The following is an 11,943-nucleotide window of genomic DNA, read 5'->3' as shown; positions in this document are numbered from 1 at the left end:
TTGATATGCTTTGCTCCTGTTGCGTCACATTTTTAGCCGTTATGTGTAATTGATTCTTGCTTCCAGAAGGAGGAGATGTTCAGAGTATGAAGACCCCAAAACACACAAAAACTGGAATTTACACAGTGCTATATTCAAATCACACAAAATGTATTGTTTTTATTAGCCCTTTGGAAGGAGATGATTCTAACTAAGCAGGCAGAGAGTGCATCATAAAACAAAACAGGCACAAAAGATCAACACCCCCCCCAAAAAATCCCTCAAAACAGAGCAAAAGACAATGCTCAAAAACTCTGTTTGTGCTCAGTTCAAGCTCTAGGAAGTGAAACACACAGCTAGGAAATCTGAGCAGACTGCAATTGGTTGACTAGAGGGGGGGTGGAGAGATGAGTCTGTTGTTAGCACATAGCCACAATCCTCGACAATTAAGTTCTTTCAATTATTATTTGTGTTTTAAACAGGCTTGACTCACACTAAATTCAGTCAGATCATTAAAATAAATACATACACTGTAATCACTGGACAATCACAAAATGTTTTCTTTAAGCTACAATGGCTGTTCGGGCAGATTTTTTTTTTTCTGGAGCTTATGTTCTTCTATAAAGTGTCACTTGATCTACAAATAGCTGCTTTTTTAATGACAGTAAAAATTATGCATGGTAAAAAAAGGTTCTGTGGTGTAAACTATTTTTTTTGGCAGTTTGGCGACTATATCAGGTCTTGAAACCAAGAAATATGTTTGTAATGCTTCTGTTGTATTTATCAAGATCAGACCTATACAAATGGGCCTTAAATTAAATGATGGATATTTCGATGTCAAAATTGCAGTTGTAGCTTCCCTTTTCTGTTAAAAATTGACAAACCTGTTCAAACCCAAAACATTCACAAATCTCTTGTGGAAAAAAAAGTTTCGTCAATTTATTTTTTTATTTCTTTCTTTTCATATCTTTATCTTTGACCAGATGGTTAAGATGCAAAATATTTGCATAAGTGTTTCTACGCTAAGAGCTAAGAGTTTTTAACCAATTCAAATTCCGTTAATGTTTGATTTTCCCACCAATGTTTCCTTTTTTTTTCTTTTTTTTATCCTTTTGAAAAAAAAAAAATTTTTATAATAATTTCTAATTCTGCACATTATTAACCATTTCAGGGCAACTGAAAACTTAAGGGCTAAGCTCCCCTCTGGCCCCACAAGGCCATGTTTTGGACATTGTCATTGTCTAAACTCTTTCTTTTCATCCAGTGATATATTCTTGCGTACAGTAGTGTGTTTAAAAAACAAAACAATGCGAGCTGGTATGGTCAAACCTGGTAAAACGTTCAATTCTGTTAATCTGTGGTGGTCACACTGTCAAGGCCATTGCGGTTTTGGTTGATGGGGCTCTCCTGCTCTAGCTTGAGAAGCGGGACGATGTCTTCATCCTTAAGTCCTGCTTCCTCCTCCCGCCGGGCAAATTGTCAGTCTCTTTGCGAGCCCTGTGGGGTGAGGCTGAAAACCCGGATTCGCAGGTGGGAGGCGATTTGCAGACACAGGCCTGTGCAGTAACGCAGCAGATCCACCAGGGACAGCACCTAAACATCAGAATGGAGAAGAGACAGACTCCGATGACTGCATTTAAAAACACTAAGTGCAGTGGTTTGACCCAGTAATGCTTGTGGCTCACCATGGCGATCCAAAGCACGATGTGTTCATCAATGTAGCTGTTGAAATACTGATTTAGAAAAAGAAGTCCAGGACCAATGAAGGCTGTGTCTTGAAGATGAAGCTCACTCTTGGTCATGTGGGCCACCTTTAAAAGAAAGCACACCTGAAAACACCTGATGCAGTTTGGATAACAAGGGCCAAATAATAATTTTGACCGCTCATAAAGGCGTCAGCAGCACTCACCACCAGCTTGTTTGCGATCTTGGCGATCACCATGCCAAATGTAAGGATGTAAAGGCAAGGATGGTGCTCGAAAAGCTGACTGGAGGACTTTTTAAAGATGATGAAGGCCAGAGAGAGGATGAGGCCGATGTGTAGACCAGGAGACAATACACTGGTGTCCTGAGGAAGACAGGTGCTCGATTTACCCTATAGAGATCACTTTTTCTTTTTCTTTTTATCTTTGCCTTGCATTAAATCTGGCAACTGAGCTATTATAAGAACTAAGCCAAAAAAGTTGGACTCCAATAGGAACCAATGCTTTTAAGAGAGCACTTACTGCAACAGTTGAGCCATTCTTGCCCACGCCACCGTTCAGGATGACATAGAAGTAGTTGTAGGTTGAATACAGAAACCCACCGATTATACCGAGAATTGGAAAGGTTTGCAAATTCACACCGAGAACAGGCACCTGGGTGAAAGAATGAGAAAAGCAATGCCTTAATATGAGAACAGCTGTTATTATGTGTCTCATGTGAGCAGGGGTGCAGCTCTGAGCAAGCTTTATAAAATGGGGAGAGGTTTGAAACGACTGATGTTTTTTTTTGTTTATTTTGCCAATGTCTATGGGTGACTGGTAGCCATAGTAGCTGTTTTTACCTTTCCACAGTCTGTTTGTCCTCAAAGATGAGGCAGAGAGCAAAAGACAGGTGTACTTCAAGAAAACACTCAGAAAGGTGCTCTGTCATGATTCACAGTTTTGGAGGATTTTTTTTTCTTCTTTTTTTAATAAAATGTAGGAAGTCTGTTGAACCCTTTTAAAATACATTTCTGACACGGTGAATACACTGGAAGTGTCACACGGCATCTGAGGTTATTATATTTAATATTAGAATAACATGCAATTAAAACAAAACTATTAATGAAAAGATGTGATTATATAATATTATCTTTATATTATATTTACCCAAGTGTATTATTATTATGTTAGTATTGTGAAAAAACATGTAAATAAACAATAATATTAATAAAAATATAGATATTGTCACAAATGTATTATCATCATTCTTATTTTTATTATTAGTAGTAAACATGTAAATAAAAAACGAATAAAAGATGTGATTATATATTTATATTGACTTATATTCATAGTTTTTATTATCATTATTCTATTAAAATATATATATAGCGGATGCATAATTATTATGTAAGTCAATAATAGTCTGATTATATTTGTTTTTCAAGTACATTTTACTAAATGATAATTGTTAATGGGGGCTGGAAGTGAAAAATGCCTTATATTCAGATGCGCATAATTATTAAGCAGGTTATTATGCGCACACTATCAATATTTGTTGTTGGTATTATGTAAATAAACCTGTGAATGAATGAAAAACTATTAATAAATAGATGTGAAATTGTGAGGAAAATTAATTGCAATATGTGTTGATAATTGTTTTGACATAGTCCTAATATGCACATGGTTTAAAGCAAAATTTGCAATTGAATTGAGATTTTGAATTAGCAGGCCAGCAACATCACAAGCTGACTATGATTTAACTGTCATAAGCTATTTAAATATATATGAAGTAAAATGGCAGTCAGTTCACACAATATGACACTTGTAAGTAAAATAATATGATGTAAGACCAATTAGGGAAAATAAATAGCGCCGCAGCAAGTCAAAAACAGACACAGTTTCCATCATTTGAAAGCACTTTGTGATTGGCCACAATGAACTCTTCCAGTGTAGACAACTTCAGTGATTACAATTGGAGTGAATTCATAAACGAGAAAGAAACTTCAGAGGCTCAGTGTGATGCTAAAGGTGGTGAATGTCGTACCATAGTCTCCCAAAGACTCACTCCTCCAAATGCTGTCATCAGATACATGATTATAATAGCAATCTGGACTTCTGTCACGTCAACCCTGCAGAAAACATTCAAAAATACAGTACAGTTCAAAAATAACACCACACAGACGGGTTCAAGGAAACTGAGGCGAATAAACCATGAATGCACTCACAATCCGAAGCGGAGTGTCCCGGATACGTATGTCTGCCAGTGTGCACAGAAAAACATGAACATGCCCACAAAGCCGCAAAAAAACATCCAGTCAGGGTAAACGCCGATCCCACAGGATATACACGTTCCCACAGCAACAAACACTAAGAGAGCAATCCAATTAGAGTGATACTGTATGTAATAATAATAAACAACAAATGGCATAACTCCAAATCAATGAAAGTATTAGCCAATGTCCAATTAAATATGAAATATAACAATATTTAAAAACTAGTTGTTTTTTACTGGGCCAAGACCAGAGACATTTGTTCCGATCTCTAACCATAGATGTTAAGCAGTAATATTGATGGTTGACAAAAAATACTACCGTATTTTCCGGACTATAAGTCGCACTTTTTTTCATAGTTTGGCTGGTCCTACGACTTATAGTCAGGTGCGACTTATTTATCAAAATTTATTTGACATGAACCGAGAGAGATGAACCAAGAGAAAACATTACCGTCTCCAGCAGCGAGAGGGCGCTCTATGCTCCTCAGTGCTCCTGTAGTCTACACTGAAGACATAGAGCGCCCTCTCGCGGCTGTAGATGGTAATGTTTTCTCTTGGTGCTTGGTTCTAAATGAATGCGACTTGTAGTCCAGTGCGACTTATATATGTTTTTTTCCTCATCATGACGTATTTTTGGACTGATGCAAATTATACTCAGGTGCGACTTATAGTCCGAAAAATACGGTACTAAATATTACCCATAACTAAATGACGAAATGTTGTCTGGCTTCGCTTATTATACCTGTAGAAACAGCATCGCAGCCATGGTCAAAGAGCTCCCCAAGAGCCGAGCTGCTATTGGTCCGTCTGGCCTGTTTCCCATCAATGGCATCCAGTGATTGGTAGATGAAGAGACCTAAGGCGCTGAGAAAGAAGGCCCAACCTGGAGCCTGAAAAGGGTTGATATGAAAGAAAACATAAAGGCTAGAACACTGACATTGATCCAGACTAACTCAATGAGAAAGCACTTTGAATGACTAGTTCTTCTTGTTTGACTGGGTTAAAGTAAATGAGGCGTAATCATTGTTAATCATAACCATTTTAAATGCTTTAAATGCAGTTTCTTACATTCAACTACTCAAGCTTTCAGGTCTTTCATGCCAAGAGAGAAAACAAAACTTTAGACTAAACCTTGACCTCTAACTGTAGATACGAATGGCTATTATCATTCTGTGTGAGACTGAAAGGAAAACTTGTCAAGGTTCACAAATATGGACACAAAAGAGCCGTTTTATCTCCTTTCCTTTTATAGATCGTTATCACTGCTATTTTGCCATAATTTCATTGGCTTTAGAGAGGAAAAGAGTTTGGAAAGAAGCATGTCAGCCATATGTTTTATTCAAAATAATAAAATAGGCTCTACAAATGATTTAAAATGATGATTTCATTCCTTAGAGGAGTTTGGCGGAATTTCCTGACCTATATTTTTGCCTTCTTGGTTTTGACCCTGAATAACCAATAAGACATTGTGAAGTGTTTTAAAATGACTCGTAATTGTGGATACAGTAAAATGTGAAGACAATGTCCTGTAGGCTACAAATTGTTACATCAAGGGCAGCTTGAGTGTGTGTGTGTGTGTGTGTGTGTGTAATAGTCTGATAATGGGCATAGGTTCATGTGGCCTGCTGGGTCGATTTCCCAGAGAGACTACAAGCTGGCCATCTGGTTTCACTGCAGATTCACAAAACTGAATCTATCCCCTGTGTGCTTGAATTATCGCTTCAGTGTTTTTCATTAAAAAAAAACTACAGAAGCCCTTTAATGTATGTAATAATTTTCCCCGTAAGTCTGTTACTGTGGGTGTGATTCCTACATCTGTCAGGAAGACCTATGCAGTTACATTCCAAGATTAATGACAGTATAATTAATGTACATTATCAATTATTTAGATGTTAATACTACATTATACTGTTAGTAATAGAAGAAGATACATTAGAATATTTGTCAGATAAAATGTGGGAATAAACATGTCAATTATAGATTAGGCATGAAACAATACAGATACTGTGTGTGTCTCTGATATGCTAATGTAACCTTTTGCTGCAAATCAATTCAGGAACTGTTTCTAAGTTTGGATTTATATATATACATTCAAAAATGGTTTCTATTTTAATATCCTTTAAAATATAATTTATTTCTCCGGTGCAAAACTTAAATCAGCCATTACTCCAGTATTTTCCTTTCAGAAATCATTCTAATATGCTGACTTATTATTAGAATTATCAATATTGGCAACATTTGTGCATTTAAAGAGCAGCATTTATTAAAAATATAAATATTTTTTAACAATAGAAATCTTTGCTATCACTTCTTAAAAATATATTTAAGAAAAAACTTGCTGAATATGTTTGTTTCTTTCAAAAAATTTAAGAATAAAAATTTACTGACCCCAAACTTTTGAACTGTAGTGTAAATTGTTGGAAAAGATTTCCATTTCAAATAAATGCAATTATTTTTTACTTTTTATTCATCAAATAATCCTGAAAAAAGAATCACAGATTCACAAAAATTTCCAGCAGGATAATCAATCAGCATATTATTAAAATGATTTCTGAAGGACTGTGTTGCACTGAAGACTGGAGTAATTATCCTGAAAGTTCAGCTTTGCATCACAGGAATACATTAGATTTTAATTTATATTAAAAATAAAAATTTTATTGTACATAATTATATTACACAACATTAAATATTTTCCTGTATTTTTGAACAAATAAATTCAGCCTATGAGCATAAGAACCCCATGTAAAAAAACATAAAAAATAGTGTGTGTGTGTATATATATATATATATATATATATATATATATATATATATATGCTGCTTGATATAAAAAAAAAACCTGCAATTTTGAGAAATATTATCTATTTAAAATAAGTTTTCTCCTTGAATATGTTTTAACATAATTTATTCCACTGATGGCAAAGTTTAATGTCTACAACAAAATTATAACACTACTTTAGGCTTATGACAACAACAAAAAAGTTTCAGACCTTCAGACTTTAAGTCGATGTGATAAAAGCACTTGTAACCGTGCTGTAGTAGTGAATATCATCACAGTTGTGATCACCTATGGCCTTATGCCATTCTTCAATACAGCAGCACTCTTCATGCAAATGTTGCTTAATTATATATAATGCTTTTATAATATCATTCTGTATTGTAATACTGGCTGCTTGACCAACTCGATTGTCTCTGGCTCAAAGTTTACTTTAAGCCCCCTTTATCTTTATTCCCAGCCTGGCAACAGGTGGGTTAAAGTTGTGCATTCAGCAGCAATCTCCAGATCTGCATAGCAATAAACACAGGAATCTGGACTTTGTCAATGGACTATTGTCTGTGATTCTGGAAATATGACACAGTGTATGTCCACACACAACGTGTGGGGTCACAGTGTAGCCCAGAATCAAATAGAGGGGCTAGAACAGCTAAAATAACAAACAGTGATCTGCATGGGTCTGCGGTCAATAACTCGGACTTAGAATGCTTTCAAAACGTCATAATGCATTAATGTCTAAGTGAATCGGTAAACCAATACCAGAAATGTTCAAACGTGTAGGCTCGAAACGTTACGTGAGGTAGAACCCCCGAAAGCATTGAGGTTCGAAATATGATTGTTTATTTTTAAAACTGACGTAGCAGGGCATGTAAATAGAACGAAACGCGTCACGCTGTGACTTTGAGTGACAGCTGAACTCACCTCCTCCGTGGCCGTGGGACTGTAATAGACGAGAATGATCGTCGTTAATATGTTTATAAGGAGTCCAGTGATGGTCAGCGTGTTCGGCGCGACCCACGTCGGGATCTGCTGGACCAGCCAGTTCCAGTATATCTGGCAGGGCGGCTCGAAGAGGGAGCGACCGGCCGCGCTGTATTTGTGTTCCTCCAGGCGCTTGAGCTGGACAGCTGACAGCGGCTCCGGGCACGCGCACTGACGCATTATGATCGCTCTTTTGGCAGGGTCAGAATCCCCAGGTGGCCACTTAGAAGATGGCATTAGCATGCGGCGATAACGTGTGGTGAGGCATTTTTGATGAGCGGAACCGACGGTGTCCTCCGCTCCTAGTAGTTGAGAGCAGATAAACGGAGAGACGCAGGAAACTGCGATCCGGAAGAGGAGCAAGCCGGGAAATTTGAACAACTGCGGTACCGCCTCCGACCACCAGGGGCATCAGGAAGACCTGGGGCCCGTTGCATAAACTAAAATAGGCCCAATCTACATTATTTGTAACTGACATTAAACAGTTCTGACCAGTCTAGAAGAAAACTTTTTAACCCTAGTCCAAGCATTTTATGCAGAACGGCCCCTTATGTTGACGTTCTGATTTTCTGATAACATTAGCCTGAAGTCTTAAATACATTACAAAACGTTTTCAGTAATTAAATTTAAACAAAAATAATTCATTAAACAAATATTAAATGGAAAAATTAAAGACTTAAGCGAAAATTTTAAATGTTGCTTTGTTGAAGTACTAAAATGACTAAAACGAAATTATTTTTTTTTATTAAAAACCTAATACAAATGACAAAAGCACAGAACAAATGTGCTACAACTTAACTAAACTTTAATATATGCAACTGAAAGTAAATTGAAAATATTAATACTAAATAGAACATAACAACAGTTATGGCAACAGTACGCTGCTTGAGTAATTTCATTCATTTCAGATCATTTTCGAACAGAGCATTGGTAAACCATACTATCCTTATTTATTATATTATAGATGTTTATTATGTTAAATATCATATCTGTTATACAAGTCTTGGGTGTGTCTCAATTCCTTTACTATTCTATGCCATTTTATAGTATAAATAGTGTAATTAGAGTGTTCACACTACATTCCAAACAAAAAGTGGACTTCAAATATTCATAATAGACTTGCATTTTCTAATGGAGATATCAGTGCTTTTAAGGCTGCAAAACAATATTTAATTTTTATTAAAATATATTTAGAAATTATTTGAACATAAATATAGATTGATTTAACATATTTTGTGCCCAAAGAACAGTGTTACCAAATCTCACAATCTGCATCAAAACAAATAAACTTTTTCTTTTAAACAAAAAAGAAACCATTGATTTTCATACAGAGACATTTATTTAAATGTCATGCTAAAATTAACATTGGCATTTACTACAAGTATCCTTAGACAAACAATGTTTTCTGTAACATTCAGATCTCTTCTTATAGTTGCACAATATTGATATTGCACATCTAAGTGGATTTCAGTACATTCATTGGAGAATAAAGGAAAGGGGTTGGAAAACTAAGAAGGAAAATCAAAAAAGTAAATTAAAGACAGAAACCGCAAAAACCAGACTTGAGCTCATTTAGGACCACCCTCGTCTCCCAAACCCAGAAAAAGGCAAATGAACCGCATTACAATATCTGTAACTGACTGCTCTAGATTTTCCACAATAAAACATCTATTTGTGATATATTTTGAAGCTACAATCCAGTTCACTGAAAGTCGTGCATTTGAGTTTCAGTGGCATTTCTTAAAACACAGTTTTACATGATCGCACAGTGACAGACGCAGAGGTTGCTATAACTATAGATCCATGTCTGAACACAGCATACCATGACAAAGTTTAGATTGTATTTGTGGTAGTGACAGGGATTTCTGGGTAATCATTGGGTGAGTCAGCCCTCAGTTGGATCCCTTCTTCTCAGACTCTGACTTCTCAGACTCGTTCATGTACTTATCAATGAGGTGTAAGGGAACGCCTCGCTTCATCAGCTCAAAGAATGTAAAACCTCCTGAAAGAGGGCAAAGATAGACATTCAGAGAGGTGACAGTGTAAAAAATTAAAGTATCAAACATAACATGGCAGGCAAAAGTTGTTGGACATGTAAGCCACATTTAAAAAATATCTGAATGTCTTTGCATTATATAACAAAATAGCATGCATTAAAAAAGACAACACTCATTTTTCAAGCAGAACATTAAAGTTAAAACCCCAAATATCATGTGTTTGAAGGTCAAACGTTAGTTGCAATTAAATTTAAAATGCATTATAAAAATGTATATTAAATGCAAATAGTTGAACTTAGTTTTTTTTATTCACTTTGATAGAAGAACTTTACTCTTTATATGTAATTTCTTAATTGCATTGTCTTTGAAATAGTAAAATAGTAAAATCTTAAACCTTTGTAATAATGACGCTTTAATTTAGTAAATGTACAGTAATATTGAATAACACACTACAGTAAAAATCCTTTACATGAGTTATAGCATTTTATCGACGTAAAAATAAATGTACTTCTTTAAAGCGCAACATACTATTATTAAAACGTAATGCTAAAAACAAAAGCTTACTTTAAAGTTAAACTTTTAATTACAAAGTGCACGGTTTAAAAATGTACTTGAAACATAGTTATGAGATTGTACTCTCTTAAACTACACTTAAGTGGCCTTTTATTTCATTATTATATTATCTTCAAGTAGTATATACAAGTCTACATATATACTTTTAAGATTTGAAGTACAGTTGAAATGCAGTCAATATTAATAAGTGAACTACTTTTAGTTATTCATTTATTTACAAGCGTTGGTTTGTTATTTTCTAATACAGACATTCAAGCTTGTAAGTGTGACTTAAGTGTCCAAAAACCTTTTAGGCCACTATACACAGAGAGAAGAGGTAGTGACAGACAAAAAGTGTGTAAAAGAAGAGAAGGACAATATTGAAATCAGGACAGGAATTTGTCAGAGTTCGGCAGGTGCAGCAAAAATGTTGAGGCAGTGAGTGCAATCATCTCTGCAAGTTCTTACAGAAGCTCATGTCTTGTCATTGCTTGGACAGCTGCATGGACAGTTTGTTGAATGTGCTCTAAATTAGGCTGCATTATGCCATATGACCACCGTTGTACATATACAAAGCACATATTCGCAAGCATTTGCAGAAATAGAATATCAGAATTGTGTGTTGCATGAGCAGGGATGCAAGTCTTGACTGTGTTGAATCTGACTGTTTGTTTGGTCTCAAGAGAAAGAGGTACCTCATCCAATTTTGTAATTTGTCTGTCTAAAATGGCTAGGTTTTAAACACAAGCAGTTAAAGCTTAACATCATACAGTAATATTTCCATTGTAAAAATGGCTGCAAGCCGAGCATAGCGCTTCCAGTTTGGAGAAGAAAGAGTCTCAGTTAGATGCTGTTGAGAAAAAGTAACACAAACGTAATTTTTGCATGTATTCATAATTAGTTTTATGATGAATAGCGCAATGCTGTAACATTCCCCAGTGGTTGATTTTATGTGAAAAGCATGCATAGTATAAATTCTATATGGATAAAGCAGTTAAACTGGTTCTTGGAGTTCTTGTAGAATCCTGTAAAACATTCTTCATTCATTGATAATTCTTGAATTTTAGAACATTACACACAAGCAAAGAGCAGGATATTGGCAACCAAGGGATGCAGAATGAATGAAAAATAAGCTTCATATGCCCGAAACCATATGAAAGCTTACCTTGAATGAGAACAACACAGTAACTATTCCTGAGTGATGACTGGGGGAGAAAAGAAAATACGGATTAAACCCAAAGTTTACATGAGGAGTTATATGTGCCTCAGGGTACATCACTGACTTAGTCATTACAGATTTAACATGAAGGAGTTAAAGGACATACCACAGTCTACCAAGAGGGAAACACAGCAATATGGAAATGTGTGACAGAGTATGAAAACATGTCAGCAAGTGATACAATATGCAAACATTGGCGTGTAATCAGATTTGATCAGGTCCAGGATGTTTCAAAATGTGCAGTGTGACTGTGTTTTTGCAATCTGTTACACTATGGCATGTGTGGTTCGGTGGCAGTGTGAAAAGATATTGCTTCGGATTTGCTGCATGCTGCTGCAAATTTTCAGTTTGTGCTAGTTATGATGGAGTTACAACATACTGAAATGATACTGAAATGTATATTTATCTTATTATTAATGTCATGTACTTTATTGGACATGATCGAGATGATTGGAAATGATTAAGAGATATTTTTATAAATA

At 35.5% G+C, this 11,943-nt stretch overlaps 2 protein-coding genes across 11 annotated transcripts in view; both read right to left on the bottom strand.

Annotated features, from left to right (window-relative positions):
- Positions 1-129: 129 nt before the first annotated feature.
- On the bottom strand, positions 130-8,040 carry LOC127974779 (cholinephosphotransferase 1-like). The gene is made up of 8 exons (XM_052578297.1): positions 7,634-8,040; positions 4,679-4,826; positions 3,890-4,031; positions 3,709-3,793; positions 2,205-2,336; positions 1,889-2,047; positions 1,665-1,790; positions 130-1,572 (listed from the first exon to the last, which is right to left on the bottom strand). The coding sequence occupies exons 1-8, from the start codon at positions 7,934-7,936 to the stop codon at positions 1,459-1,461; spliced, it is 1,209 nt and encodes a 402-aa protein (XP_052434257.1). The 5' UTR covers positions 7,937-8,040; the 3' UTR covers positions 130-1,458.
- Positions 8,041-9,013: 973 nt separating this feature from the next.
- LOC127974724 (myosin-binding protein C, slow-type-like) overlaps positions 9,014-11,943 on the bottom strand; it is a 34,345-nt gene continuing 31,415 nt past the window's right edge. For all 10 annotated transcript variants that reach the window (XM_052578208.1, XM_052578218.1, XM_052578226.1 and 7 more), the window contains one exon: positions 9,014-9,695. In XM_052578208.1, coding sequence (XP_052434168.1) covers positions 9,586-9,695 — 110 coding nt within the window. In that variant the 3' untranslated portion in view covers positions 9,014-9,585. The remainder of the gene's footprint in view (positions 9,696-11,943) is intronic.

This window comes from Carassius gibelio, chromosome A4 (genome assembly GCF_023724105.1).
Source record: "Carassius gibelio isolate Cgi1373 ecotype wild population from Czech Republic chromosome A4, carGib1.2-hapl.c, whole genome shotgun sequence".
NCBI classification, from domain to species: Eukaryota; Metazoa; Chordata; class Actinopteri; order Cypriniformes; family Cyprinidae; genus Carassius; species Carassius gibelio.
This window is presented reverse-complemented; position numbering and strand designations above follow the sequence as displayed.

What these genes read in the sequence shown, in the direction of transcription:
- LOC127974779 (XM_052578297.1), bottom strand. Translation starts at nt 7,936, where the DNA reads ATGCTAATGCCATCTTCTAAGTGGCCACCTGGGGATTCTGACCCTGCC. An exon ending in TGAGTCTTTGGGAGACTATG is followed by an intron (nt 2,337 to 3,708) that starts GTACGACATTCA and finishes TCTTTCACCCAG; the next exon opens with GTGCCTGTTCTCGGTGTGAA. An exon ending in AGAATGGCTCAACTGTTGCA is followed by an intron (nt 2,048 to 2,204) that starts GTAAGTGCTCTC and finishes TGTCTTCCTCAG; the next exon opens with GACACCAGTGTATTGTCTCC.